Source organism: Lates calcarifer, linkage group LG6, assembly GCF_001640805.2.
Source record: "Lates calcarifer isolate ASB-BC8 linkage group LG6, TLL_Latcal_v3, whole genome shotgun sequence".
Lineage (NCBI taxonomy): Eukaryota > Metazoa > Chordata > Actinopteri > Centropomidae > Lates > Lates calcarifer.
The window spans coordinates 6,013,619-6,031,735 of NC_066838.1; the positions used below are offsets into that span (position 1 = coordinate 6,013,619).

At 40.1% G+C, this 18,117-nt stretch overlaps 1 protein-coding gene across 6 annotated transcripts in view; it reads right to left on the bottom strand.

The window, feature by feature from the left end:
• Positions 1–16,863, bottom strand: part of ptpn11b (protein tyrosine phosphatase non-receptor type 11b) — a 38,974-nt gene extending 22,111 nt beyond the window's left edge. For 5 of the 6 annotated variants that reach the window (XM_018675235.2, XM_051071066.1, XM_018675234.2 and 2 more), the window contains exons 1-2: positions 16,719–16,863; positions 2,507–2,629 (exon numbers count right to left, since the gene is read on the bottom strand). In XM_018675235.2, coding sequence (XP_018530751.1) covers positions 2,507–2,629; positions 16,719–16,732 — 137 coding nt within the window. In that variant the 5' untranslated portion in view covers positions 16,733–16,863. Of the gene's footprint in view, positions 1–2,506; positions 2,630–8,372; positions 8,532–16,718 lie in introns of those variants that run through there. The other variant, XM_051071067.1, reaches the window with a different exon arrangement.
• Positions 16,864–18,117: the final 1,254 nt, after the last annotated feature.

The window sequence follows — 18,117 nt, forward strand, 5'->3', positions numbered from 1 at the left end:
ATTCATCCTCAGGGTCTTAAGACTGTATAAAGAGCATGAAAAATGATGGAGAAAACTTCACCAGACTGCTCTCCTTACAAAGTTGGACTTGGATATAAATTATAGCTAAAGTTTTCTGCTTCCAACTTTCTCTTTTCCCTCTTTGAGTTTTATGAAACTCTGAATTGATTACATTTTCAAAACCCTCAAAAAGCTCTCATTAGCATCTCAGACTTCAGCCTTCAGACACTTTTGAGCAGCAGCTCTGCCCGACCCCTCCTTCTTCTGTTCACCTCGTGGACCAGAAAAGAAAGGAGGTGGTGGAGATAAGAGGTGGAGAGGCACAGAGAGGAAGATAAGACAGAGAGAGAGGGACAACAGAGTCCCTCAGCGTCCATTACAATCTGAACATTCACTGTGACTGTCCCGCTCATAATGGCCTTAGTAAGATGAAACCTGGCTAATGACTAGCTAATTAGCCTCTCCTCTGCTTTGATAAGACACTGTGTGTGTGTGTGTGTGTGTGTGTGTGTGTGTGTGTGTGACGAAAAACAGAAAATGAGTTAGGTAGAATGATATCATAGCTAAGAATAGGGAATAATTATCTTCAGTATATTCTAATATTTTCCACATTTTACAGACTTTATTTGATGCTGTACAATTACTAAGAAAAAGCCAGCAAGTAAAAAAAGCTCTCTCTAACACTCTTACTCTTTTTTCACCAACAGGGGTGTAACAGAGCTGTAAAAAGTGTTTGTTTCTCTTATTATCATCTTAAACAGGTACAGGTGTAGACTGAGTTTTATCCTGGTAGTTGACAGAATTGCCTGAGAAATAGGATATTGTAGCAGGATATAACACAGTTCTCAAAGCTGCCCTTTTTCCTGCTTTTTGCACAACATAACCACTATAATGTCTATAGAAAAAACTCTGACAATGTATGCAATCAATACATACAAAGGGACCAATCACTAACCAGTGGCAAAAAAAGAGATAATAGCTATGTTTAAGGAAGACTGTGTAACCTTCGCTGAACAGCAGCCAGTGACAGTAATAGGACATCGGTGGTGAAGACTGACTCAGTCATTTAAACAACAATAAGTTGCTAACTTTACCAACATCAATCATCATGAGCTACTGGTCATACCAGGCCATGTAAGGCTGTATCAACTAAACCACAAAGCGCACTGAGCTATGCAACAGAGCACTGTATTGCTTATACATTCAACTCTTCATTTGTGAGCGCAACATTATATTATCTCTTCTTTCAAAAGTTAATATCTCTGTATTAATAAAACTCTGCTTCCCTCCTCCTTCCTGTTAGTTCAAAGTGACCTACCTTGTCTGGCTAGCAGGTATTGAGGCTCTGGCCGCTTGACCTCAGAGTGTGTCTGGGTGTGTTTAAGTATGTCAAGACCACAAACCATGGCTACAACTCACCCCAGCAACCTTCCTGTGGTGTGTGCGATTTACAACACTCTGCACCACACACTCACACACAAGTCCACATAAACCACAGGCTGTGAAGGTCAAAGCCTTACATGGGTCCCTCACTAACTACTGTTTCCTTTTCCTCATTCTGTCTCTGTTTCAGTCCCGCTCTCTATCTCTCTCCCTCACACACACACACGCACACACACACACACACACACACACACACACACAGCTTCTCCATGTCACCATGCCAGCTAGTCACAGAGTAACAAATGCATGTAGACACTTGGTTGACTGATGTATCTCTTAAAAGCTTCCGTTGCCAAGGAAGAACCACTCTTTAAAATCTCTCTTCCTATATCTCCCTTTGCTCCCTGCTCTCTGCGATCGCCACTGCATGGTGCCTAAGCCTACGCACTGGTGGAGTCCTACTTACCAGAAACTGCACATTTTCTGTAACACACCAGGGCTCTCAATGAAAGCGATCAACAGAAATATGTTTTAAGGCATGAATGACAGCTTTCACAAGGTGTTACATTCAGCTGGACTTGTTCGGCTCACATTAGCTCCACCCTGCCGACCAAATTAATCAGAATGTCACCAAATCACATTCCAAATATATTATCTAACATGTTCCTAGAAACACTCGCACAAAACACCTTCTGTTTTACCACCATCTATTCGCCTGCAGACAAAATGTTACATCACACACTGACCCTCGGGTGGGAATTTCAGAGACTCCAAAGGCCCTGCCCGCTCCTGAGAGGTTAACTTCCCACTTTAGTCAAACGAGCACAGTCACTCTTTATTCTCATACTGAAAACTGACTAAATCCATGGTCACAGAATTATTATAGTTTGACTCACTGCAGATTGGATGACTAGCGAAGTGCCTAAAATATAAATGTTACATTCACTATTTTCCAGAGAGAACCACTTCTTGTCTTATCACCCATCCAGCCCCTCAACACCACTGCACCAGATCTTTCCTGAACACTTAAAGCTGTGACAACAGTGTGATTAAATAGTGAGGCTGATGGTGAACAATACAAACAACACAAGAAGGAAAGGAGAGAGCGTAGGTGAGGACCCACCTGACAGAGAGGGTAAAATCCCCCGGATTGCTCTTGCTGGGCCGGGCCAAGAAACTGCCGTGGACGCCCCGGGTCAACAGGAGCTGCTCTGCCTCGATTCCGGTGATGTTGGGGTGGAACCACCTAAAAATCAGGGGACAAAAGAGAGGCCTGTAACACATCCATACTAACCATGTGTCCACGTTAGAAGAACGTATGCTATCTGTGCCCCATCATATCCAGCTTCCCTGCGTATAGAGACAAATCAGGCATAGATAAAATAGATCTCCTGAGTTTGAAAATGTATTTGACTTATTCATTTAATGAGCCAATCTTGTGTATATAGCTGCCATCCATAATCTTGCACTATATCACAAATTCTGAGTGCATTTCAGTCAGCGATCTGTCTGCTAACTTTAACTACTCAGCTATTTGTGTGCAGACCTGTAGTGTTGAGTGTTCTGACATATTTTGTATGCAGTGATCATTCTGGCGACACAACAACATAAAATTATTAGAACATAAAATACTGCACAGAATGAGTGTGGCCACAGATATTTGAGCAGTGACACTTTTTCTATTGTCCTCACTCTTTACTCCAGTGCAATACATTAGAAATGAAACAATCACTATGAAGTTAAAAAACCAACCTCGGCTGTTATTTGAGGATGATCACATTCTTAATGGGAAAACAGTATAGGAACTCTAGCCCTAATTAGACATCTCATACCCAAGAACAGATACAGAACTGGGCTGGTTGGGCCAGTGCCCACAATTCAACAGCTGTAGGACTTTTAAATGTTACTGAATAAACAGACTCCTGCTGAGAAACTCCATGCCTGAAGAAGGACTGTCTTTTGCAAGTAAGGTTCAATTAGTGCACCCCAATTAGCTAGTCCTGAGACTGAGATGACTGAGAGATGTCTCTGCATCTTGTCTTACAACAGTTGAATCAGATCAGCTCAGAACCCTAGGCTTTACTGACAAGATTTTACTGTGCTGCTGTGTGTTTATGGCTGGTTTATGGAAAAGTTCAGTGGTATTTTAGCCTCTGTGACCTGCGCTTTTCTGATTAATGTTTGTCGGCCATGTAAAGTTTCAGTTTATGAATTGGACACAGCTGCCAGTTAGGCTGAGGTTTGATAGAAGAGGCAGACTTTTAATGGTTATCTACATTAGCTGACTGATGTACATGGTACATTTAGTCTTTGGTGGTGCAGGAACATAGTCAATGTGAGGCCCAGCCAGAGACTCAGTTTTCAGATAAATGGGGCTACCTCTCATTTTGTAAGAAAGAAACTGATTATAGATCAGCAGAATCAATAGAGCCTGTCAATGAATATTAATCCTAATCTTCTTCTTTTTAACATATGATAATGTTCATCTTTCAGCTTTTCTTATTGTGATATGCCATCATATCATTTACCAAAAATTATGAGCCACTGAACTTACTGTCCTGTAATCAACCTAAAATAAATTACATTTATATTTTAAGTCTCAGGTTGCCTGTGTCTTTATATCAGCTGACTGGTACAAAAAAGGCCATTAGTAGGTCTAGGGATAAACTGTATCTGCTGAAAGTTGTATCTCATCACATCTGTGCTCTAATTCCTAAAGAGTAATTCAAAGATGTTTTAATACAATATCTGTATCTGATTATGATTGCAGTAACTGTCAGTACACTAACTACTTCTTGCTTTCAACTGAAATAAAAAGAGAACACTTGTTTTTTCATGATCAATCAGTGAACACAGCCTAACTGTATGTCCTGTGCTGGTTTGAAGGGGAAGGACACTTAGGTTTATAGTACTGCAAAGCCAAAGCTAATAATTACATGTTACTTCCTCTGTTGCAAAACACTCTAGGTAAATATTTATCCCATCCACTTCTCAGGTATGTTGATTGATTATCTGGGATCTGCATCCTCAATGAAGTGTTTGATGCTGAGACTTATACAAACCAAACCCTAGATATTAGATATACTAGATATCTATACTAGATATATCATTATTCGGCGACAGTTGCAGGACATAAACCAAGTGCATCTGCACAGTGACACTTGCACTAAAATGCTCTAGTGTTGCATACAAACTGTTTAATGTGTGATGGACTATATTAGTTGTGAAGAGGCAGTGAGTAGGTAGAGCAGCAATGTCCCAGTGACTGGCTGTATGTCAGCTGTGTGGATTTAGAGCTCATGTTTAAGCAGGGATCACTGGGTTTAACCTCCGTAACTACTGTGTGCCATTGCTGGCTAATCCAATGCACCATTAGCCATCCAGAGACCCATTTGTGTGTCAAAACATGGGGGTGGGGGTGGGGGGGGGGGGGTTGACAAAAATGACATGAAACTGTACACGTATAAAGTAAGTGGTGTGTTGTCTGTCTGTGATGACGAAAAATTAAAAATTAATGATACAATTGAAGCTGTACAAAACAGTAGTCTGAACAATTTACACTATAACTTAAAAAGTCTGAGAACATTTCAATTATACTATATATATTCAATTATACCCAGCCAAAAAAAAGCATCACACCAACTTTTTAAAGACAACTCTCTGGATCTATACCAGCTGGCAAGCTTTTCAGTGATGAAATAGCTTGACTACAGTACGGAGCTGGACGTGTATTGACAAATCTGGCTCTAGCAGATCAGATTCTACTTGTATGACGTCTATTCCAAGAACAACTTTTCAACAAAGCAGCAACAAAGCCGACTCATGAAAAGCTATAAATTACTCTCTACACTCTCTCTCCTCCCTGCCTGCACATGGACAGTCTGCAATCTATAAGCATTTAACTTCACAGATTTGAAACTGTTTCTAACAGGCTAATTTATGTATTGAATATTTTTTTGCTCAGAGTAATGGAAATAAAAACTCTGAAAGATGAGTTGAAAACTAGTCCCCAGATTATTTAAATACCAAAATAACCTTTAGTTGCAGCCTTTGTCTTTGGAAAGAAAAATGCTTGTAAATGTCAATGATTCAACAAGAATGGGAAAACAGACTTTTTTGACACTGACATATAGACCAAATGAGTCATGGAAATCGTGCATTTTACATTCTAAATTGTACCCTTTCACTGCCACCCCCCACACACTACAAAGGCTTATTATTGATTAATATATCCCAGCGGAGAGCAGGCAGCGGGCGACACAAGAGCGCCTTCATGAAGCTCAAGCTGAGAAGATAGTATCTGAAAGCTTCAACAGTGGGCGAGCATTTAGCCGTTTCTGTTTTTGTACACTGTATGACACAAACCCATGACAGTAAGATAAAAATAAGACTCATGTGTCAGCTCAGCAGATCTTGTGTCACCTCAGAGCAGCGAATACACACCAGAATAATGTTGTGGTCCCTTCTGGTGCGAAGGTCTGAATTTTAGCTCGTTATGTGACTAAATGCTTTCTATTAATTTCTTCAACAACTCATAAAACCACAAAAACATAAATCTAATCACTGTGTAACAAGGATATCTAGGCCTGACATTCATATTGCCAAATGCTGGAGTTTCTGTTTGTCAGAGCGACTTGACATCTCAGATCAAATGAAGTGAGAGCGACATTTCCTAGAACTAAATGGGAAAAAAGGCTTGAAATTGCTTTTGGGCGCTAAATGTAAATGTCAGACGAGCGTTTCTGGAGATGAAGTAACTGTCACCGTTTTGCATTCAACAGACAAATCAAAGTGACACTGACTGCTTGTCAATCACAAAGCAGCCTGACCTGTTTTGACTATGACAGAGAGGAAACATGAGAGGAGTGAAAGAGGAGACAGGTGAAGCGACAGGCAGACACTTCAGGAGAATCGGTAATGCTGCTACATGTGTGATACGGTTTGTACAGGAGGGAATGGTGCATGAAATTTAGACCAACACAAGCCACCACATCTCTCTGTTGTCATCAATGAGGATCTTCCGTTATTGGAGGTTTACCACAGGACTAATAAACATCCAGTTTTAACTAAAATACCTAAATCTGCTTGATCTAAGTCCAGCCTGAGTGAACAGAGAGTTTAGTGATGAAAGCAAACTGAGCCAAAGCCCTGAACGGGCCCAGATCGCAACAGACAGACCACATCAGAACAGACATCTCATCCAGACCTCACTGGGGGACTGGGGGGAGGGGCAAAACTGTTCTGCTGCGCTGTCTCTCATTGCACAAGCAGACAGATTATAGGAGAACTTTACAAATAATAAACTGTAACTGATTACATGAATACATGTAGGAACAGAGAGTAAACTGACCAAGGCTCTCTCTGTGACACTAGAAATATCTCTGGAAGTCTAGCAGGGGGTTTGGGTGGTTGAGCTTGGACCATTTTGAGACAAACAGGAAATGATTCAAAGGCACTGAGAGAGTGATAAATGTATTATCCACAATACTCAAAGTGCATCCACAGGAGATACTGCACACACGTGTCCTAGTTGCACAGTATCTTGTCCCTAAAAATACATATATTAAATATCTCTATCAATACTGACATGGCATCAACTGGAGAGTGTATGAAGACAAACAGAAACAGAAAAACATTAGTAACAATTGACGTTCAAATCTCTTTGAAGATTTTTCTATGGCTGTATGCTCAGTTTTAATTATGTTTTCCTGTTCTGCAATGGTTTATCATGTATTTTGCCAAACTGTTTGTGCTTTATCATGTTACATTTTCCAGCATCTTATAAAAAACAACTCGAGTTTTGGTACATTTGAGGATTATAAACATTTTTATACTTTTCATTTAAAGAAAGCAAAGGTACTAAATGTTAAATGTTGCGTAACAACGAGCAGCTTTGCCTGGATAAATTATGATGTAAATTAGAAACTATCTAAGAAAAGGGTTATAGACCAACAGATACTGGTCTGTAATTTGAGGTCAATACAAATATCAATATTTGGGAGTTTAAAAAATGCAATTATGATCGATTTACTGTCTGTATATTAACACATAACACAAACAAATATTTTTGATGAGAATCCCTTGAATGACCTTTTTTAAGAATCCTGACTAAGATCATTTTACAGTTGAAAATACATATTTCAGTTTTGTTCAAAGGACAAACTGTCGTAGCGTCACTGTTTCTGTGTGTTGTTACATACTAGCTGACATATTCACCAATGCACCTCCGGCATGCTAATAGGGAATCTAACCAGACAATCCAAACCAACACGTGGTACTTGGCAGCTTCCGATGCTTTTAAACGTTTTTTTCCACTCGTCACTAAAATAAAACTCAAACCGGCCACCACATTTAGGTTACTCTTCTGTTGAACCACTGACAGGTCATGGGTGTCAGCTGGTGGACAGATTACTTGTGGTATTGTTTTTAATCCTACACAGATTCATACAGAAAAATAATAACAGAGGGGGAAAAATGCCTTATGTCACTAATCCACATCTAATCCCTCATCACAGTGCTGCTGTCACTCGTCAAATTATCGAAACAATGGAGACGGGCTGGAGCCAGACGCAAACACTGGACCGCTGCTTCAAACACACAACAGCAGCAACCACCGTACAACTATGCACCCGGTCAGGTTTGCAGACAGCTGAAGGCGAGGGACACCTTCTCCTGAGTGTCCTGGAATACAACTCAACAGCCTTCTTAACAACTAAGCAAACCTCCTGAAACGCCCACCTTTACAACAATACACACACATCAGTGAAAGAGGTACTGAACTTATGAGCACGCACCTCTGCACAGCCAAGTCTCCACATGCTCTCCTAAATTCACTTTTATTCATCAACAGCACTGGATTTTGTGTTAAATTAAGCAAATTACAGCAGAATTAAAGCCATTATTTGTAGAGAGAGTAGGAGTTAAGAGGTGCGAGGTTTGTCCAAAAGTAGATAATTGACTGAAGATGAATGGGATTGTTTCTGCCCTACCTCACCATTCTGGTCGAAGCCTGCCACAGCCCCTTGTTTCAGCAGCCTCAGAGCTTAGTAATCCAGCACTGGGCACTGTTACACAAGGGAGGGTGGGAAGGAGAGAGGGAGATATAGAGACGAAAGGGAGAGGGTGGGGGGGGTGCTTGTAAAAGTGTTACTGGGTTAGATAGAGTGAGACAGAGACAGTGAGAGAAGTGGAGGGGGGTGCTTTGTAAGAGTGTTTGAGAGAGAGACAGTGTGGGAGTGTGGCGGGAGGGAGAGCGAGCAAAGGGGCGGAGGCCTTTTAATCTGGGATTTGGACGAGCGTGAGCAGGCCTGATACCAGCACTCGTCAGTGCTATCAGCCGTCCCCCTGCTTTCCGTCCATTCCCACCTCAGACTCATGTGATGGACACTGGCAGACTGGTCAAACCACCCTCTGCTCTCCTCCGTCAGCCTCACCCTCTCCCTCATACGTACCCTAAGAGGTCAGTGGCTATCCGATGGCTGCGCTCCAAAGCCCACTCTGCGATCCTAAAGCTAACAGAGCTTTCTCTGGCTGCAACACAGACCAGACCAGGCCAAGCCAGATCTGGGTGCCAGCTCTGTGAGAGCTACAAGGTCGCTGATATCTTGTCGGAGGCTAAATGTAACAGCTGTGTTGCCCGTGCCTGGAGATTACACCTAATCGCGCATGGCGCAGTTACACCGGATCATAGTTAGCCCTCGCCAAGCTAAACCCCCAATCCAGCCAATTCAGCAGTATGCCATTAGGCTATTAATTTTCCAGGGGTGGGTTAGGGAGATCTGCAGATGAGTTAGAAAATAAATGTAGAGAACAGAAGCATGGCAGTGTAAAACTGTAGTGCCACTCCTAATGGCCTTACAATGACCTCTGGATTTTACAACCATCTCAAAGGGCCATTCTTTGATTTCATGAACTTTTCTTATATCTGACTGTAAGTTATGTCACAAATACAAATAGTCCAATAGTTGTTCAAATATTAGACAAAAAAACAACAATGCCAACCTTGTGGTAGTGGTAAAGGAAAAGTCTCAGCAGCGTCATTAGGGTTTGTCGCCTGAGGACCTTTAGTGTCAGGACAAAATTTCATGCCCTTACATCTGATTGTTGTTGAGATATTTCAGTCTGGTCTGAACCAAGTGAAGCAGACCGACACTGCCATCACCAGAACGGCTGTTAGCACTGCTAAAAATATTAATAATATTGATATTGCTGAAGTGGGATTGTAAAGTCTCATTTCTAGCACTGTCTCTGGAGAGGGCAAATGTTCATCACCAGAAATGAATGTTGCAGCATGAAGCTTCCTGTTAAGCCTGCAGGGACAACCAGGCAACCAAAGTGGACTTTTCCCAGTTTCAGCTTTCTACTTCAGTGAGTAAAAAGGGAAGCTGGATGCTGGCCAAACTGATGTTCTGACCTTGCGTAAAAAAAAGAAAAAAGAAAAAAAAAAGCACACACTTTTCTGTTGGTTTTCCTTTCTGAAAAGTTTGGTCTTGGCTGGTAGCACTTGGCTTCGTATTTTTTTCACATGGGGAGTCATAACATTGGAAAACATTTTGAATTCAACTGAATTGCTGATGAACAGTTCTCTCAGACACAATTGTTTGGCATTAAATGTAACCAAAATCCTGTCACATTTGAGAATTTCTCAATAGTCCACAAATACATTTTTTTGCTGTTGTATGAGGCCACAAATATGCAAAGTAATCTACTTTATCTTTAACATTAGCATGTCTTGCATCAATTCACATGTTAATAATAGTTGAGTAATATTTCACAAGATCCTTACACTGGTTCACTTCTGAGAGCTACAGATCCAGGTTAAGTTCCTCAAACCTTTAATTCTGAGCCTTTAATACAGCTAAAGGTAAGTTTGACTTCTACACTTTGGTGAAAAACTTACAACACTACTTTGTTGCACAGTTTGATTTTGGCTCTGATTCCAGAACTGTCCTTTTCAAACATGGTAAATCAAATAAAACATTTTATTTTTAATTATGAAACTCATTTCCCCCAAATGTCACTTATGCAATCCTGGCTGCAAGGCCTTTTGATAGGTTTTCTGGGAAGCCTTTTTGAGATTTGCTGTGAAACTATTATTTGATGATCTGACTGCCTGTGTTGTCTAAGCGTGGAACAAAATGTATTTGCCCCTTCTCTGTCTGTGTGTGTTACTCTGTTTAATGATTAACTTTTAGGCCATCACTCACCTAGAAATGCTTGTATAATGCTTGACATAAAGTGAGTCTTTAGCTGCTTATTTGCTTACAATTGTTTAAATGTTAACCAGCTGCAGTAAAAAAGATGCTTACAATCAGCTCTGTTTATGTATTTTTTACTCTATATTTGGGTACAATGCTTTCTTGTGACTCTGCTAACCAATCACCATACAGTATGTTAAAAAACCGTCCATTAATGTCCAAGTTCAGAAGCTGAATGATTAGTTTAATATGAATATCTGAACCTGTCCGGCTTGTTTACAAAGACCAGTGGAATAAAAACCTACTAAAAATGCACTATCAAAGCCAGAGATCTCTCTTTTCATGAGAATTTCAGCATAACTTGTTTTGTTTACACAGGAAGTACGTGACATTTTGCAGCCCTGTTGTACTGGAGCCCAGTGAGTTTATAATGTATCTACAGGACAAACAATCACACATTTTTGGATTACCTAAATGTTTATTTTTATACTTTGGATAATGCTAACCACCAGTTTTTGAAATATGATATAATCTGCCACAGAATTACAACAGAACAATGCAGATCCATGGTAGCAAACTCACAGATTTTTTCAGTGTAACTCCCCCACTGGGTGATATGACTGATGTCACAAAAGTTATGCGAGACATTCTAATACAACTGAAAAAATTTAGCTGTGTGATACTGTACATTTGAGTTGCTGTCAATTTTAGGAGGTCCTTAAAACAGACTGAAGAAGATGCCCTTCCAATAAACCCAATCCATATTCTGTCTCTCCCTCACCTCCTCAGATCACGACTGCAGAAGTAGGAGTGACTGGGGCTTTCCAAGAATAGGATTCCCTTTGACAACCACCAGGCACCCCATTTCCCTGCATCAGGCCATGGGCAGTGAGCGAGAGAGAGAGACAAAACAAAAGAAAGATTTCAAATATCCTAGTTTTATTTGATGAGACAAAGACAGGGAAGGGGAGAATAAGCTGGATGTACTGTGAAAGAGAGACAGAGGCAGCTGGGAACTGCAGGTTAGGCCTCAGGCTGGTTGAAGGGAAACAGGCCCAGTGTGCATCCAGCCACCACTCTATCCTCTTACATAATGTCTCAAGTTCAATATAGCCCTGGTCAGCTATTTAAAGCACCCCTGTCTAGGCCCACTGACAAAAAGGTGATATACTTAGTAGCCACAGCGCAGCATGAAAGCCTCTGCTAGGGCTATATTGGTCACAGACAAGCCCTGGGGTGTGGATTTTGGTAATGTTGCAGATATTTTTAGCCCAGCTGATGGTTCGTTCCCCATTTACATGGGGTGCAAAACTTGCACTTGCGCTCGCAAAACTTGCACACACCCCATTGCTGAATATTTCACTTCTCTGTGCAGCACCAGCCAGTCAGCTTAGTAGAATAACCTTAATGACTAACTTGGGCAATCATTGTGCATGTGCATGCAGTTTGATTTCAACACTTGTAACCCACCACAGGCTGACTAACTAATTAACAGAAATGCTAGTGGTGATGCGACTTGTGGTTAGGAGCTTTCAGGTTAGTCTGACAATTCTTTATAGATGTAAAAACAACTAACAGCACAGGGTATCCATACTGTGTCGATTTTTTACATGGGGTAAACAGGACTCGTCAAACACAGAATAGAAGTGGTTCCAGGCATTATTGGTTAATAAGTAACTACTATGTTTTTTTACAGACACATCCATACTTTTTTCAGCAGACAACCTGGAAACGAAGCTTTCTGAAGAACAGAAACTAGTAAATACACACTGGACTTCTTACCTGAAACAGATTAACAAACTGTGGATTCTGTGGAGCAATCACTCAAAAAGTTGTTATCATTTTGACTCTTTCCCACAGCACATTTGCACAAGAAAAAAAAAAAATTGAAAATGCAGTTCTTTGCAATTTTGCCTAATATGTGTGTCTAATATTAATCTAATATGCATTAGATTAAAATAATGAAATAATCCCTTTTTTAATTTGGATTGAAAGCTGTACTGGAAAAAATACAGTATGTTGACATGAGTCATATTGTTCACTCGGATGTGATGTTTACATTTTTTCAATAGTGTGGTTTTATGCTCTTTTTTCCACTTAATAAGTAGACAACACAGTTGTCTTCAGCAACAGGGATTTCACAGCATAAAAGGGACAGCACATTATAGATGTGATTCAGTTAGGCATCTAGTCCACAGGAAACTGTTACTAATCACAATCATATTGTATAGTGATACTTGGCTAAGATTTTCCATATCTCACTTACTACGCAAAACAAAGAGCATGCCAGTTTGAATGTTCAAGTTTAAGACCTACATGCTGGAAATTACAAAAGATTAAATGAATAAAGATACTGTGATTTGGCTGCTATTTAATACTACATAAACTAACTGACATGACTTTTGTATCCTATAATCCACTACTGTCTTTAAACCTGACAGGCTAAAAAATGATAATTAATAGTTCCAGTGCTCGATGTGAAAGCTTGCTAATCTTACATATTTGAACCACAGAAAGTGATGACATGCCTGAAATGGAGAGAAATATCAATCTCAAATATCAAAGTACCTTCAGTGACAAACTTGCAAATTTATATAAGCACTGACCAGCCGACAAAGAGACGTTGAATAGTAAATACGTGTTCATGGACCATCGATTTGTTCCTCTTTTCCAGCCTATTCATTTCACCCGCCAAAGAGAGAACAGCACTTCTCACTGAATCCCATTCAAATGAGCATGACTTTAATATTCAAAGTAATTTATCTCCAGAGAGACCCAGAAGCAACAGCAGGTGTTACAGTATTAACCTGATCAAAGCTAAGCTTGGATTTACACGGCTCAATCAGAGAGGAATGTAGCTCCGATATGGTAAATGTCAAATATTTGACATACACTTAGAAAAGCTTTTCCTTTCTTCCTTTTTAAGTACTTTTCCCTTAAATGGATAAGCATTCAAGCATTAAGTAACATTCAAAGACCGTGGGCATGTGGAGATGACAAAATTCTAATGCTTTGTCACCATTGTTAGAATAAAATGAACAAAATGCAAAACATGTATCTGGAAAAAACTAACAGTTGGTTCAGAGCACTCCTGGAAATGTTGGCAGTGTTATCTTATTCCTCCACATGGGCTGTTGTTTTCCTGTCGGCTTATCGAGAAAACTGACTCACTGTTCTCAGCTGGTCAAATGAGTTTCAGTGACAGACGAGGTCTGTTCCATAAACAAAGGGGGGCAGAGGTGGTTTCCAATAGTGGAAAGTTTGTAATACTACAAAGAAACAACAGGCAAAATAAAAGTGGAACAGCAGCGTAAAGTGATTCTGTATTATTACTTCTTTCTCTGGGCCACAGTTATACTGAACACATTACAAGGCTTAATCAACGTTACCTTTATAGTACTGTTACAATAACGGACCGTACAAATGGTTCCTTTATGACTAAACCACCATATATCTTCACTACAGAAACAATAAAAACAAAGTATGTGGAAATTCCAGCCCTCCCCAATATAATGGTGAACTAAAATCCTTCCTGAAATGGGGAGTCCGAGTGATACCATCAACAACAGGAGAGCAGGTCCATCAGATCAAGATGGCACACATTGTAGCATTGTTCCCCTGTGGTATTTCTCCTCAGGAAGTACACAACGAGCCACAGAGCAACAGTCATATGTGTCTCGGCCGGCGACAAACCATGAAAACTGGCAGACATGAAAACAGCTTTTAACTTTGTCTCAGTGTTTTCCACTATCTCTGATCTCAGCCCCCCGGGGCAACTCTAGTGATATTGTGAGAAATGATGGCACAAACTGTTCTTATTTTCATGTTTTTTTGTTTTCTTTGCCTCTATTCTCATCTGTTGTGCAACATTTTACTCACCAACCTTATTGAGAGGGGACCACTTTTACAATTGTATCTACTGGACACAGCTTTTACCAATAATTTAATCCAGTAATATGAGTAAGCATTGGAAAGTGAAAATTAAGGTGAAATCAAAGTTTAAGGTAATTACCTCAAATTTCTAGTGTATTAGTCAACTGGACGTTAAGTGTTAAGTGTGTAAGAATGAGCCACCTACTTTAAGTATATATGTATTCATGTATGTCAGGGACCATGTAATTGAAGAAGACTTACAAATATTTTTGCAATAGCCTGATGGAAAATCAATCACTGCAGCAAGTTAACGAGGATTTGGACTGTAGTTGAGAGTTATGCAAAACTGAGCCACACACAGACCCACTTTAAACAAAACTGTGAATGGGTGTAAAAGTAGATCCTTCCTTACAAGGTGTACGAGGAAACAACTAAGCTGTGTTGTTAAGGAAAAAAAAAGGTTGTAAAAAAGCCTGGCTGCTTTACTGTTTCCAAAGTCCCTTTGATGTACCAAGGCCTAAGCCATATCAGCCAGATTCTGTTGTGAAAAAAAGCCATTTTGCCAAATAACATGGCCAGAATTCAACAGCCTTTGTTCTGTCAGAGAAATCAGGAATGTCAGGAGAAATAAATGCCTTTGTGTATTGTGAAGCTGGACTAAAATCAGTACACCGGCCTTTTAACCACCATTATTTCACTATTGCAGCTTTACCTACCAAAGGCATACAGGACACAACAGTCACATGCCAAACATCATGCGATGCAACACATCTGCTGTCTTTTCCACCCATATAGTGGCAGACATTTGTATCAACTGTAAACTCTCTGATTGCTAACACTGCATTTTCTTGAGTCCACAACAGCCACAATGGCCAAGAGACAAGCCTCATTGCTGGAGTCAATGTTTCAGAGGTCACCTTGCACAGAAATCTGTAGCAGGTCAAACAGTTGTTACACTTGAATGCACAATTACTCATGATGATGACTAGAAAGAAGTGATAAACTTTAAATTGCTGCATTTCACTGCATCATTTTACATGCCACACCTGATAACCCTGACTAAACAAACATTTTTGATTAATTATCATTTTTACTTGTACATACAGCAGGTAATATTAGCTCACGAATTGTGTGTTTGGAACTGATAATGTAGAATCTAAATATATGCGTCCATTGATGTTCATGGTGTTCAGCACATAGTAACTCTTAATTCTTCTTGTACTATGCCAGTCAATGTTTCAGTGAGATCTACAAATCATTACTAGTCCACAGATATACATGTGGTTAATAATATAGAGAAGGAGAACCAAGTTACTGATGGTAGGCAGAATATACACACCATATATACACACCATACGCATTTATGAGTAACACAGCGCTTTGCAAAGCTGTCAGTGTTAAACATCCTGATACAAAAACAGAACAAATGACAATTTTATTACTATACCTACAGGGACTGTAGGTATAGGGACTGTAGGTATAGTAATGTAGGGACTTTTCCTAAATATTACTATTAATGAATCATTTTATATGAGTATGAAATTGTTTATAATGTTAATAGTTTAAATGTGCTATATGTTTAAGACAATACTTTCTGTAGAGGGCTTAGATTCACAGGAAGCTATAAGCCAGTTTCCTGCATTGTGCACACAGAGAGACAAAGCGGGAGAACAGAAAGAAATAGCCCAAAGAACTAGATTAGAAAAGAGTAAAGACTTTGGAATAATAACTCGTATGATGTATGGAAATAGGTGTGAGGAGTTATTTTCATTATAAATGTAAGGTCTGACTTGGTTGCAGCTCTGACATAACTCACACCATTCACAAATACAAGTACACAAAAATGTAAATTAATGTAAAACATGAAAACAGAGCAACGTGGCGTAAACTTGAAATCAGCTGTTATTTCAGAGAGCAGCAGCTAGCCAAATAAAACAAAACCCAGCGCTTTATCAAAGCTTCAGCGTCGCCACTTGTGCTACTCAAAGTAGTCCGTTATATAACTCTGTGCTAATTCAAAATAACCAAGACAAACACAAAAATGAAGTTTCTCAGCATGAAATTCAAAATATGAGGCGACAAGTGCCTCTGTTTACTGGCTCTGACTGTAGCAGGAGAAAGTTGAGGCGCCCCTGCTTCTCTCTCCCTCTGGCTGCCTCACTTCAATCTCGCCTGCACAATCTCTGACGGCTCGTGCAGCGTAAAGAGGCTGTTGAAAATCACCGCGCGGGTTATGACGGCTTAAACAACAAAGCTCGGCTTTACCTGCGAGATGTCATAGCAGTCTCTGAAAGCTGTCAAGTGTCCTCAAACGTTCCCCTTTTGCCTCTGCTGAGTCGCTGTGAAGAGTGAGGGATCTGTTGAACCTGCGTGTTGAGCTACACACGACTCCTGACACGCCTTCCGCTTGTTACCTTCAAAACAAAGGCCTCGTTTGTAGGAGAAATCGTTTTAAGGGGAAATGGGGAGATGGCGCTTTTTTAACGTTTTATTTTTTAATGTAAATATTTCTGTTTATTACATGTTTTTTAATTACGTTTTTCCTCTTTTTTCATTCTTCTCTCCGTTTTCTGTTTATTTTATTAAACATCTTACAATCTCTTGTAAGAAAAAAAAAGATGTCTGCCATTCAGAATTACAACTTTTGTTGGAATTGTCAACTCCATGCTAATTTTTAAAATCCAGTGGTATTTTGACAGCACTATGTTGCTGGAGCCTACATTCCACACCAAAAGAATAAGCTCACCTACAGAGCATATTTATAAATGCTCTGTAGGTGAGCTTATTCTTTTGGTCACGTGTGACCATTTTACACTTTTGTTTTGCAGGACAAACTTCTTTTCCTGTCATTTTCTGACTAATCCTCAGCTAACTTGATGCAACCTGGAGAACATTGTTAAAGTTCTTAATGACATATTCAGGTTAATATCAGAGGCTTCCTAATCTTTCATGATGAGGGCCCTTGAAAAATGTACATAAATAGATCATTATGTCCTCACCTCTGATTGGCCGACTCATGTTCCAATGGGCCCACCCCCAGCTAAAACAGTGCGTGACCATGTTGTTTAGATGCTATGTTGAAACGTGAAAGAATGTTATGCTGTATGTAAGCATGTATGAGTAGTTGCAGAACAAGAATAAAACAGCAGGAATGCAAAGGTGTAGGCCAGAAACCTAGAAAATAAAATACACTTATAAGTGTCCACTTGCACTAATGATGCAGTAATGAACTTATGCAGCATTTTGCTCAGAAGACAAAGGCTCTACTGCCTTGTGAGATAAGGCAGGTCTAAACCCTCTTTTCTGTTATACACTCATGATGGGACAGCCTCCCAGCTGTGGAGGATGGTGGAGGTGGTGGGGGAGAGGAGTAAGAGAGGCAGAGCAGAGGCTGACGTCACCAGCCTGTGGTTATCAGTGGAGGTTAATCTACTCTGGGATGGATGGGCTTATGCAATTGTCTGTGAGCCCACAGGCTTCACATCTATGGATTTGCTTTTCCACTGTTTGACCTAGTGTGCTGCTGCAGCCTACAGACAAACACTGACATGATGGAGTGGGAATTTCTCCTCTCTGTGGAATTTCTGTTGTCAAAGTGCCAACGGCAGCGTGCTTCTAGCAGGATAGATGGATTTGAACATAGAGTTTATTGTTCGGGTCTGGT